The sequence below is a fragment of the Cyprinodon variegatus genome, unplaced genomic scaffold, assembly GCF_000732505.1.
Source record: "Cyprinodon variegatus isolate N-32 unplaced genomic scaffold, C_variegatus-1.0 Scaffold461, whole genome shotgun sequence".
Lineage (NCBI taxonomy): Eukaryota > Metazoa > Chordata > Actinopteri > Cyprinodontiformes > Cyprinodontidae > Cyprinodon > Cyprinodon variegatus.
In genome coordinates, this window is record NW_015150914.1 from 633,634 (window position 1) to 645,612 (window position 11,979).

At 42.0% G+C, this 11,979-nt stretch overlaps 1 protein-coding gene across 1 annotated transcript in view; it reads right to left on the reverse strand.

Annotated features, from left to right (window-relative positions):
- Positions 1–1,286: 1,286 nt before the first annotated feature.
- pcsk9 (proprotein convertase subtilisin/kexin type 9) overlaps positions 1,287–11,979 on the reverse strand; it is a 17,478-nt gene continuing 6,785 nt past the window's right edge. Inside the window, exons 4-12 of the mRNA XM_015389472.1 lie at positions 11,295–11,428; positions 11,073–11,214; positions 8,123–8,319; positions 7,870–8,053; positions 5,612–5,788; positions 5,383–5,531; positions 5,141–5,306; positions 1,701–1,867; positions 1,287–1,624 (exon numbers count right to left, since the gene is read on the reverse strand). Coding sequence (XP_015244958.1) covers positions 1,439–1,624; positions 1,701–1,867; positions 5,141–5,306; positions 5,383–5,531; positions 5,612–5,788; positions 7,870–8,053; positions 8,123–8,319; positions 11,073–11,214; positions 11,295–11,428 — 1,502 coding nt within the window. The 3' untranslated portion in view covers positions 1,287–1,438. The remainder of the gene's footprint in view (positions 1,625–1,700; positions 1,868–5,140; positions 5,307–5,382; positions 5,532–5,611; positions 5,789–7,869; positions 8,054–8,122; positions 8,320–11,072; positions 11,215–11,294; positions 11,429–11,979) is intronic.

The window sequence follows — 11,979 nt, forward strand, 5'->3', positions numbered from 1 at the left end:
ATCTCCAGATGCATTTGAGTTATCAAAAAAGTACTCCAGAGTGTTGTTCAGCATGGGGGTGAGTAGAAAATGAAGGCTAATCATGTTTTGGGTGTACTATTCCTTTAACCAGTGAAAAATTCCAGCCAATAGTCTGATTGGAATCCAGGACGAGACCTTATTACCTTTGTAATGTTCCTAAAATAAGGATATTTTGATGGCAAGAATTAACGTCGATGTAAGAACAATATTTGATATTATTTGCTTTTTTTTTTTTTTGCCAAATCTGGGATCAGCCTCATGTCTCTTGTTGCTGCATTTAGCAGGATTCCTCACACCTAGTACGACATAACCACACCTCCCATGTAAAACTGATAAAGCCATGATGTTAGCTCAATTCTGTCTTCATCGCTTATCCTGGATTTCTAAATTCTCCTTGTGTTCATAGGCCTCAGGGATGCTTTGCCAGAACCCAAACATCACATCCTGGTAAACATCTTATTCCTGCTATGAGACGCAGTAGTGCAGGGAAGACGATTTAGCATAAACGACTCCTGTTAGCAAACGTTTATAGTATGAGCTCATCTCCCTGAAGGCAACAGCCTGGAACAAACTGGAAAAGGATCTTAGATTCCTCAGAAACCTGCAACAGAATTAGAAATAAAAGAAGCAAGTTGGTCCAATGGCCTAGTTAAAGTCCAGACCTAAAGTTTAAAAATCAGAGCGGGATAAAATCTCTCTTCCTCTGTTTACCTGAAAAATGAAACGTATCGGTACATTTGTCTGCTTTAAAAAAGAAAGCTTCTGATCTTGTAGAAACGGACAGTTTTCTGCCTCCTAACAGCCTGTTTCTTCATATATTGGTTAAAACACGGTTCTAAGAACAAACATGATGCTTTTAGAACTCTTAAAAGAACCTTTGCAGTTATTTTCTGTCATTAATGCATCTGAAACAAAGAATGAATAAAAGAAAATGAACCCAGCTGTAATTTAACTTATCCAGCTGTGATGAAACTGTCCTGCTGAGCCGTCATCAAGATCCTGCTGCGTCCCGTCTGGAAACCATCTCTGCCGGATTCATAACGTCCTCATTTCTTCTGCAGCTCAACGACTGTAAGTATGGGACTATGAATCCGGTTCAGGATCAGTATCCTGTCGACGGATGAGGTCAGAGATTCTGCACGACGGGGAAAAGCTGCTCAATACCTAGCTGTTGAGCACGGCGGTGGCAGGGTGATGATTTGGGTTTGTTCTGCAGGACGTTTCGAGCCACCAGGCAGCACATCAGGTACATGAGTTGTTGAGTATTATCAGTATGAAGAGTATTTTTATTTTTAAACATGTATATCTCAGATGGTTTAAAAACAGTTAAAAACGAAACGACGTGGAGCGTGTTTTGACCTAATCTACAAGAGGTGCTTCTTAGTCTTTATGGAAGATGACAGAGAGACAGCTGTGATCAGTTGGGAGTTGTTGCTGGGGGGTCCGGTGGAGCGACGCGGCAGCAGACGGCCACGCCAGCCGCCTCAACTCGCCCTGCGTTGTGGACGCGGCAGCCGTTGCCTTGAGGGACGGACCCAACAACAGCGGCGTCCCGAGAGACGGCGCTGCAGTCTGTCAAAGTCCAACCTGAAGGACAGGACATCTGAAACCATGACATCCGAGAGTAAGAAGAGACATCCGGGACACGAGGGTTAGATTTCTGCAGTGACGGTAAACACCTGGTCTGCGTCAGACGGCGTTGCTTCCAACAGGTGGCACTGAAGCGTCGGCGCGTGGCAGCAGACTGCGTGGGAGGTGGCCCTGCCCTTCGCCAAGCAGCCCCTCCTGCCTCCATGATGAGGACGGGAGTCAGATAGGATCTCAGCTGTGGACCATGTGGTGCACCCTGAGGAGGAATAAATGTTAATAGGATTTATTTAAAGGGTCAGGAGCCCAATGTTCTCACAGCAATCATCTTAACTAAAAAGTCATTTCAGTCTCTGATTAAAAGCCATTGTGGGGGGGGGGGGGGGTTTAATGACATTTGAAAACCTGTTCTTTACACTTCATGCAGTCTGCATTTATGCTGCCCAGGAGTGTTTGTGTTGCCATGGTTACATAATTGACCTAGAAGCTGCAGTGTTCAGCTGATAGAAAAGCATGCTACATTTAGATGTATTATATATTTATGTTTGCGACAGAGTTTGTTTCACTGTGGTTTAAGCTGAACATTTGAATTCAGTTTTACATTTTCTGTGCAACTTAAAGACAACCTCATAAAGACGATCATAAAACGAACACACTGCAGCGACTCATTGGGTTTTGATGCGACTGACATTAAGTAGTGCATAAATGTGCAATTGAAATAAAACACTTTTTTAATGTGTTGCTAAGGTGAATCTGAGGAGTGTTGCATGCATTTGCTTTCTCTCCTCTGTATGAAGAACATCTATTAGCAGCATGTTGTGATTTTGGGTAATTCTATTCAGTTTATTTCTATAGCTCCAATTCACATCATGTCATCTCAGGTCACTTTCCAGTTCACCAGATCATCCAGTCAGATTGATTCAAAGTTTTCTATCTAAGGAAAACCAGCTGATTGCATCGACTCATTGACTCTTCAGCAATCCCTCACACTAAGCATGCTTGTAGCGACAGTGGAGAGGAAAACCTCCCTTTGAACAGGAAGAAACCTCCAGGAGAACCAGGCTCAGTGTGAGCGGCCATCTGCCAATTAACACAATGTCTGCCTTAAAGTTTAAACAGTTAAGTTTTAAAACTAATTCTGTTCCTTCTGTAGTTTGAGTCTCCAAATAATAATTGTCTTTTTGACCAATTTTCCAAATTTCAGCAGTGAATCTCCCCCCAAAGCTGACATGGAGCGAACTGCTAGATTCCTCTGACAAAGATTCATGATAGTTTGAACAGCGACATAAGGAAGCCCAGTGCTACATGAGGCGTTTAATGAGGCACTTTGCCTGATCAGCAGAGCATAAGGCAAAGACAGTCAGCAGCATTTTTTTTCTACATAAAGTTATTTTAAGGCTGGAATAAGAAAATCAACATTAAAGCTTATAGTTTCCATGTGAAGAGGAGAAATAACAATGGACTGATTAGGCTGGTTGTGAGTGAAGTCACATCCGAATCATTTGGCTCTTATAAACAGCAGGTGAGTGAATGTAGAGCATAAATAAGAGAGGAATGTTTTTATCACATAAAGAAATGGGTTGTATATAATTATTTGCCTGTGATACAGTTTATTTCCTCATGCATTTGTAATTAATTCAGAAACGCTTTTTCAGAGCTAAACGTAAGCGAACACTGTAATAATGAAAGAAATGGACACATGGGGGGGTGTTGGCCTGGTGGTCAGAGAAGGGTGCTGTGCTCTGAGAAGGTTGACCGTCCAACTGCTCCCCCAGGGGAGGGGTTAAGTGCACAGAGGGAATTTCCCCATAGTGGGAAAATAAAGGGATTTACAAAAAACAAAATAGCAGTTTGTGGTCAGCTTCCCACACTGGAAAAACGATCTAGAAATAAGTAAACATTTCTTAAATTAAGTGTATTTGCCATTAATTTGAGTAGGTAAATGAGATAGTTTGCTAATGGAATGAGTATTTTTACTATTAAAATAAGATATTTAGATCATATGCACTTGAAATAAGACAAACCAATTGTTTTTTTCTTATTTTAAATGTAAATTATCACGTTCCATTGGCAAAATGTCTCTTTTACCTCCTCAATCCAAGAACAAATGCACTTATTTTAAGAAAAAATGACTAATCTAGATTGATTTTTTTCCAGTGCACAACAGGCATTTCCATCTTATATTTTTTTTGTCCCTTTTTGTATAATTAACTGTGTTTGACCCCTGATAAGCATTTCTAACTTGCATATTTCCCTCTAACATTTATACATTTTTTTAATGTAAAAATTCCACTTTCTGCTTTGCCTCCATGAGATGCAGCTGCTGCAGCAGGGAGGGCAGTTTCACTTGGGGACAAATGGCCATCTCTGATTGGTGCATCCAGGATGAATGAAGAGGTGCTGTCCTGACCTCCAGGCTGCTGCCATGAATAATCCTCCTCATGATTGGTGTTTCAGTGAGGATGGATGATGGAGGGAGATGTAAAGCTGCATCATAGCCCCCCCCCCATCAAGCTTCTCTGCTGTAAACGTGTCTCCTGCGTTGTTTGCTCTTTAAAGAACAGCTGATTTTATTACTGAGATTAAGGGAGCGTCCATGGAAGTACTGCATCGGAAAGTTTTGGTTGATTAGACTTTTTTTATATATATATATTCCCCCCTTGAATTTTTTCCACTAATTGAAATCTTTAAATTCACATTAACATGAATTTAACAGACTAGTAAACAGATAAATGGAGGCAGAAGATGTCTTTCAGTCATCAATGACAGGGCAGTTTTAGACCAAATGTCCGGGGGGACAAGAAATAGGGCAAAGGATTTAGATATATTAATAAAGCTGCATGAAGTTAAATTTCTACTCAATTAGGTTTAATTAAAATTCTGTGTCTTATTAGTTAAATATACGTAATTAAGGAGTTTTACATATTTTTGACTTCTATAAAATCTGAATTACAACTCAAGAAAAACTGATAAATTCAGCCATAAAAATTAGAGCAATTTCTTTTTAAAAACAAGCATTTAGCAGATGAAAACTTGGATCTTATCTTAATTCCACTGAAGCTATCACCTTATTGTTTTAAAATAATTAGTAAAAAGGAATTTGTAAAGAAAAAAATGAAATAGATCCAAAGGAGGTATCAGTAACCATGTCTGTTCCAGCGCAGAGGGCCAGGGCACGATCTACAGGGGCACTGGCCCCCTTAGGCCCCCGTCTAGAACCGCCCATGATCAATCAGCGACACACAGGAGCTCTTTCAAGCTGGGCACCGTTTCATTCACAACACCTGTCCCATCAACCAGGAATCAGAAATACTTTAATAATCCCAGGGAGGGATTACTTTAGTTACATTACTCCCTCTGTAATAGAGTGACTATAGGAGCAGTTTGATAGAACACTATTTCATACAATAGGGGGTCCCCGCTCCATTGCCATCAGTTTGGGGGCCCGTTAAAGACCCCGGGTCTTTTGCATTAAAGGATTTAAAATTCAAAGAATGAAACTGTAATCTGACCGGCGTGTTTGCATCACTACCTGTGAGGTGATGCTGTGGGCCTGCACACTGAGCGTCCTGCCCCGGCTCAGGACTAGCGTGGGCCTGACACCGCAGGCCGCTGATGGCACAGCAGCGGGCCACAGCATACACACCGGTTCCTGCCGGTCCATTGAAAGCCGTGCACTCCATGCGCCCCCTGCTCTCCTGCGAACGCAGAGATGCAGCTTTAACCTGTGGAGCTTGTTGAGTTTCTGGAGGTTTGGTCGCTAACAGAACTCACAGTGACGGTTTCTCCCACACGGGTGCCATCAGGAGCATAGCTGCTGCAGCCCATCAGTTCCTCCCCCACGCGGCAGCGGCTCACAGCCGTGTCTCCACCGGACAAGCCTGACCTCTCTGACCACACAGAGCGGCAGACCAGTTCGCCATCTGCTTGGAAGAATTCATTCCAGGATCAGTGACCTGTACAAGTGATACGTGTGCAAAGCCGAGGTTAGGAAGTCACTGACTTGGCGTCGGGTTGTCGGCAGAAGGCATGGCTGCCACCAGGTTAGGAGTAGTGAGACGATGCGTTTCAGAAAGAGGCAGGAAGTTTATTGTGTCACTAATGGAATAATGCAACATGGTGTGCAGGACCTGCAGAGGAGACGCCTTCTGATTGGAGGACAGGATCACAGCGGCTATACCTGCACACAGTGGTGGAAAGGAACACAGTAGATTTACTTGATTACATTTTTTTGAGTATCTTTACCTGAGTATATTTTTGGGGTGGGTACGTATAACTTTCACCCCTCATTTCTAAGAAGCTGGCTCTGACTCGTTCCTTTAGGCTAAGCTTGGGTTTTTAATCTGCTGTTGCTGTTTTTCTTTCTTGAAAGGTCAAAGTTCATCCTTGCAGAAATAGTTGAGGATGTTCTTTTTATCAAAATAAGTGGTCGTTCTAAGTGTCAGTCATTCTGGTGATACGTCTACGTACGGCCGTCCTACGCGCTCGCCCCCATTTTCCCTTACCATCGGTGAGTCTGACAAAGCGGAAAAATTGCAAATGTTGTTTTGGAAAGTCAGCTTGTATGATCGATGCAAACAGCAACTATTAAACACAGGGTGCATGAGGAAAAATGGGCTCGTGCACGCTCTCGCACGTGTTTAATAGGCGTTCCCTCTTGGGAGCGGGTGCAGGGTTGTGCATGTGCATTTTTTATTTTTTTTTTTAAGTGGAGAGGGCAGGTCTTTTTCAAAAATTAGCAAAAATCCTCCACTGTACCTTTAAGAACAGGTATCCTGGATGTTTAAGTTATCTCACTTTTTCAGCACAGCAGGGTCAAACGGCTCATTAGCAGAGTTTAAATAAAATGCTGCTGTCATTTCGCACCTTTACTGTTGCTGCTATTTACAGTTTATTGGTTCTTCTTTTGCTAACTACATTTATATTCAAAACATCTTTATACAACTACTGTAAAGTATTTATATTTTTTGTTTTAATCTTTCTTCACTTTATTCTGTTATTTTTTATTTTTTTGATATACCCTTTAATGTTTATACTTGTGTGAACCTTTCATATTGTCGGTTGCTTTGCCACCTTTACAACTACCTTTCCTCATTGTGGGACAATAAATCCACTGGACTTTGTTTCCAAGTTTGAAGGCATTTCACTTCCCATCCAGGAAGCTTTTTTAATTTTTCAATTCAAAATGTCTAGATTAGCTCTGAGTTGAAAAAGCTTCCTGGATGGGAAGTGAAACGTCTTCAAACTTGGAAACAGTCCAGTCCATTCATGTGAATGTGCTTTACTGGAGGCATCCATGTTTGTCAAAGAACACTACTGCCACCTACTGGTTAGTGACATTGTCACGGTGCGGTATCGGCTGTTGATCAAGTCCCAGTGCTGTATCTGGTGTTTGTCACAACGCGCTATTATCCAAGTCATCTTGAAAACATTCTTCTTCCAAATGTTGGCTACATATTACGGGTTTTTTCTCTGGCCAGAGGTTCGATGGCAAATCCTCCCTCTTCAAGTTGGCGATCCAACGACCAACCCGTCCGTGGAGGATCAGGAATCAGAAAGGTGGAATAACTCTTTTTTTCACTTTTACCCGATGTATTCCAGCATCCAGCTGCCATGCACGTGGGCATTGTCAGTTTCACTATAGCTCTGGTGAATTTCAATGGTGAAGTCCTCTGGAAATCTTCAATAATTGTTGTTGATTGCAGATGTGTCTAGTAGTTCCCATTGATTTAGCTTGGAAAGCGGGGAGAATGGCGCTAGGCTTACCGCACCGTGACGTCACTGCTGGAAGATGGCAGGAGGGAGGGGCTACTTAACGTTTTAGTTTTAAGTATAAATAATGACCCATTGATTATTCCTGCTGACCGGACTTTTCCTTTAATAAAGATTAATAATCAAATTAGCTGTCCTAATTTTTTTGTTGCATTTTTCTGCAGAAGTTCTTTAAGTTGGTGAATTGGTAGCAGAGCGTTTCTATGCATCAATACATCAGGGTGTTTCTCAAAGTTACAAGGTTCTTTAAAATTACTATGGAAATTTACTCATATTAAAACAATTGTTTTGTCTTAAGTGTTTTAACTTGAGTATATTTTTGACCAAGCAACTTTTACGTGTAGTTGCCTAAGATTAGCCTGTATCTATATTTTTTCTCCAGTACTATAGTTGAGTTCTTCACTCATCACTGCCTGCACACAGACAGACAAAGCAGAGCACTATAAACCAGTTGTGTTTGTTACTGCGGCTGTTTGTGACGGGGCATACCGGCGGCATGAGCGGCAGCCTGCGAGGTACCGCTCTGTGAGGTGAAGCAGGTGCTGCAGTCACTGCTGGCACTGATGATGTCATCACCAGGTGCAAACAGATCAACGCAGGGGCCAAAGTTGCTGCCCCCGGCTCCTTGTGACATGAGATGGTCAGCTGAGTTAACGGCTCCAACTGTGATGACCTGCAATGACAGACGAGCGTTAGAAGTCGTCCAACCTGATGAAGTTGCCTTTAAATGTTCCTGATCAACCTCTGGTTCTGAAGCCGGTGAATAGAGGCAAGCATCTTCTCTGTAGTTCCCTGCAGCGGCGATGACAACGGCTCCATGAGCCACCAACTGTCTGCATGCAGTGTTCAATGAGCGGCTGAAGCCACCAATGAAAGGCAGCAGGACAACTGCTGCATCCACAGGGCGGGCCAGTAAGGTTGCCCGAATATATTCCAACCCTGAACAGGAAGTGGAAAAAACAGCAGGCATCAGTGTTTACACGACTTATTAAGTTATTCATACTTCTTATCCTGAGCTATCTCTATAGTTCTGCTGCTATAGGCTTAGACTGCTGGAGGACATAGGGACCCCTTTTTCATCATTCTGCTTCATTCTATCTCTATTCTCCCACTCTGCAGAATCTGTTAGTTCAATCTCTAACGTTCTGCTCTCTCTGCTTTTTCTCATAGTAGCTTCATCTGGTCTGTTCCTGTTTGGCTGTGACTCCATCCTGGAGAGAAATATCAGCTGTGCTGCTGCCATCAACACCTTTGTTTCTAGATGTTGGAGCTTGGCCTGTTTTCCAGTGTAGTCCTGTTTCTCTGACTGTGACTAACTGGATGTGCTCTCTTCATCCTCTGACATGGGAGCTGGCTCGGAGCTCGTCTGCCTGGCTGTGTGTTTCCTGGACGGGGCCGCCTGTGGAGCTGGTTGACAGTTGCCTTTTGTATCTATGCTTCTTTTTCTATGTCTGCTTCTGTCTCCTTGAACCCCAGTGGGCCTCAGCAGATGGCCGCTCACACTGAGCCTGGTTCTGCTGGAGGTTTCTTCCTGTTCAAAGGGAGTTTTTCCTCTCCACTGTCGCTACAAGCATGCTTAGTGTGAGGGATTGCTGAAGAGTCAATGAGTCGATGCAATCAGCTGGTTTTCCTTAGATAGAAAACTTTGAATCAATCTGACTGGATGATCTGGTGAACTTGAGATGACTTGTTGTGAATTGGCGCTATAGAAATAAATGAATTAAATTAAACTTTTTCAAACTTGTCTCATTGCCCAACCATCTAATATCTGAGTCAATAGTTTGTGAAAACAGCTGCATGTCATTGTTATTCTACGTATGTTAACACCAGATGCGCTTTGTGCAGCAAAAAAGCTCCAGCTGCTTCATTTTGATGCTCATTTACTGCTATTAAGCAGTAAAGTGAGTCCAGATGCATCTGATGCTTCTGCAGCTTTACTGTATTTCCTGTGATCAGTGGGTAAAAAGTACTTTTAATATATTTTTTTATGAGAAATTATGCATTAAAACATAATCTATAATCTATGCAGTCAGTTCATCATGGTTACCATCCTGCCTATAAACATTATTTGGCTGTCGGACCGAATTAACATTAAATTAACATTTTAAATCAATATAGACGTTAATAAACTGTTTCAGAGGAGTGATCATAGCGCTCTGCATCAGCAGTGCTGCGTCTGACTCCCTGCCAGCTCCCAGATCAGCTTCTCTGATTGGTTGATGCGACGCGTCCAGCAGCTGCTGCCTCTGAAGTTCATCCTCAGCGCTGCTTCGGCTGCTTAGATGCGTCAAGTCGCGCTGCTCCTGCTGCTTGAAACGCGCCGCAGGACCTTGATGCACCTTGATGCACGTCAACCATTGACTTTGCATGTAAACCAGCTGCTACTGCTTCAATCGCATCGCGCACGTTGTGAAGGCAGCATTAGACATTTCTTCATCATCTTTCTTCCCCACATTCATCTTTATGAAATAACTCAGATTAAGAGCATCAATAAGCAGCCATAAAGCGTTCCTGGCGTCTCAGTTAGATGGGGTGTCAGCCAGTCCAGTAAGGCTTAGTGCTGTCAGGTCTAAAACAGACCGACCAATCAAAACATCGGAGGCGGGCCCATAATGCAATATAGATATATGGTTACATTTCTACATCTGGCTGCTGTTGGAGCTTTTCTTTTTTTAAAGAATGTTTTTGCATCACATGCGTAGCTCTGATTGGCTCTGTTTACACTGCCTCTGTCTGTCCCGCCTTTGAAACTAGGCTCCACCTGTTCCTTTCCAGACTGATGTGCTTTGGACAGACTCTAACTGAGCCATAATTAATAATACAGAAGTATTCTTTGATCTAAGACGTCTCTATAAGCGGTTATAAAACTTTTGCTGTATTTAACAGGTTTTCTTCTAAGATTTTCCTGAATTTAATTGGCTTCATTTTCCAGTCTACTCTGACCAGCTTCTCTGCCCTTTCTTCAGAAAAGCATGATGCTACCACCGCCGTGTTTTACCATTAGAATGGTGAGTTAAAAGATATTATTTACAGTGTTGTTTTTTTCCTTTGCACATAGTCCTGAGCAAACCAGATTATTTTAGTCTCCTCTCACCAGAACACCCTCTGCAACACCATCTTCCTCCAGTCATCTCTAGCAAACCTGATGCTTCACAGAAAAGCTGTATTCTTCTGCCTGCAGTTGCTGTCAACTTTAAGGAGTTAAACTAAAAAAACATTTAAAAACTGTTCTTCTCAGATTATAAAGTTGTAAAAAAGATGATAATTTTCCTTCCACATCAAAATGATGCCCTAGTTTCATTGTTCTGAGAACATTTCCAATAATACTGCACTGCAAAAACGATCTGAAATTAAGTAAAAATTTCTTAAATCAAGTGTATTTACCCTTAATTTGAGCAGGTAAATAAGATAGTTTGCCAATGGAATGAGCATTTTTACATTTAAAATAAGATAATTAGATAATATGCACTTGAAATAAGACAATGCAATTGTTTTTTTCTTACTTCAAATGTAAATTGTCTTGTTCTATTGGCAAAATGTCTCACTTACTCAATTCAAGAAAAAATGAACTTATTTTAAGAACAAATGACTTATTTAGATTTACATTTTTTGCAGTGTGCGGTCTGTGGCTGCAATGTGAAAACATTCAGGTTGCTTTCACCTTTTATTTTATGTGAACAATCTTGTCCTACCTGATAGAGCTCCTGAGACTGATCCTTTACCCTGACAGTTGAGCACACGGACCAGGTTCACGCCGGCCCCTCGAGCGACACCAGAGTCCGATCCGGTCACCACGCCAGCCAAGTGTGTGCCGTGACCTTTGCAGTGGCTGGCCTGTCAGAAGGAGAGCGAGAAGCTGAGCTGATGGCAGAGATCTGTATGAAGGCTTTGCTTCTGAGCTGCTGTTAACAAACCTGCCTATGAACTCTGACTCCATCCTCTTCAGGGACGCTATTAAAGTCTGTAATAAGAACTCGTCCTTCAACCTCTCTGTGGGAGCTCTGCACACTGCCATCCATTAGGTACACCTCCGCCATCCCTCCATCATCTGCAGAGGAGCATATGTGCAAAACGCAGGGGGCCTTATGTCAGTGGTGCATGCAGATAGTTTAGAGCTTTGCTGCTTAGAGGATAAAATCCACAGAGGATAGAAAGATGCTATCTGTTAAAATAAGCCATTTTTTATTTTTTTATTTCTTATTGATTTCAACTCAAACCCTTCCACGCAAAGTTAAACAAATTAGTTAGAAAAAACTAAACAAAAATAATTTGGTTACATACGATAATTCTGCATCTCCACCACATTAAACTCATATTAAACAGGAATCAGTTTTCAACATAATATCATTTAGATTCTTCAAAATTAAATCCCTAAATACGGACTGACAGGCTTCTCTTTGGTAATAAGAAATAAAGTCCTTAAACAACGTCTGACTGATCTCACTGACAAAAGCCATCAGTCAGGAGGAAAGTATCAAAGACAAATGCATTGGATGAACCATGCACCGCAGTGAAGGTCATCACCAAGTGGAGAAAATATGATGCAACAGTTATTTAAGAGATTTTATGGATCTTAGGAACACTTTATTTACACAATTC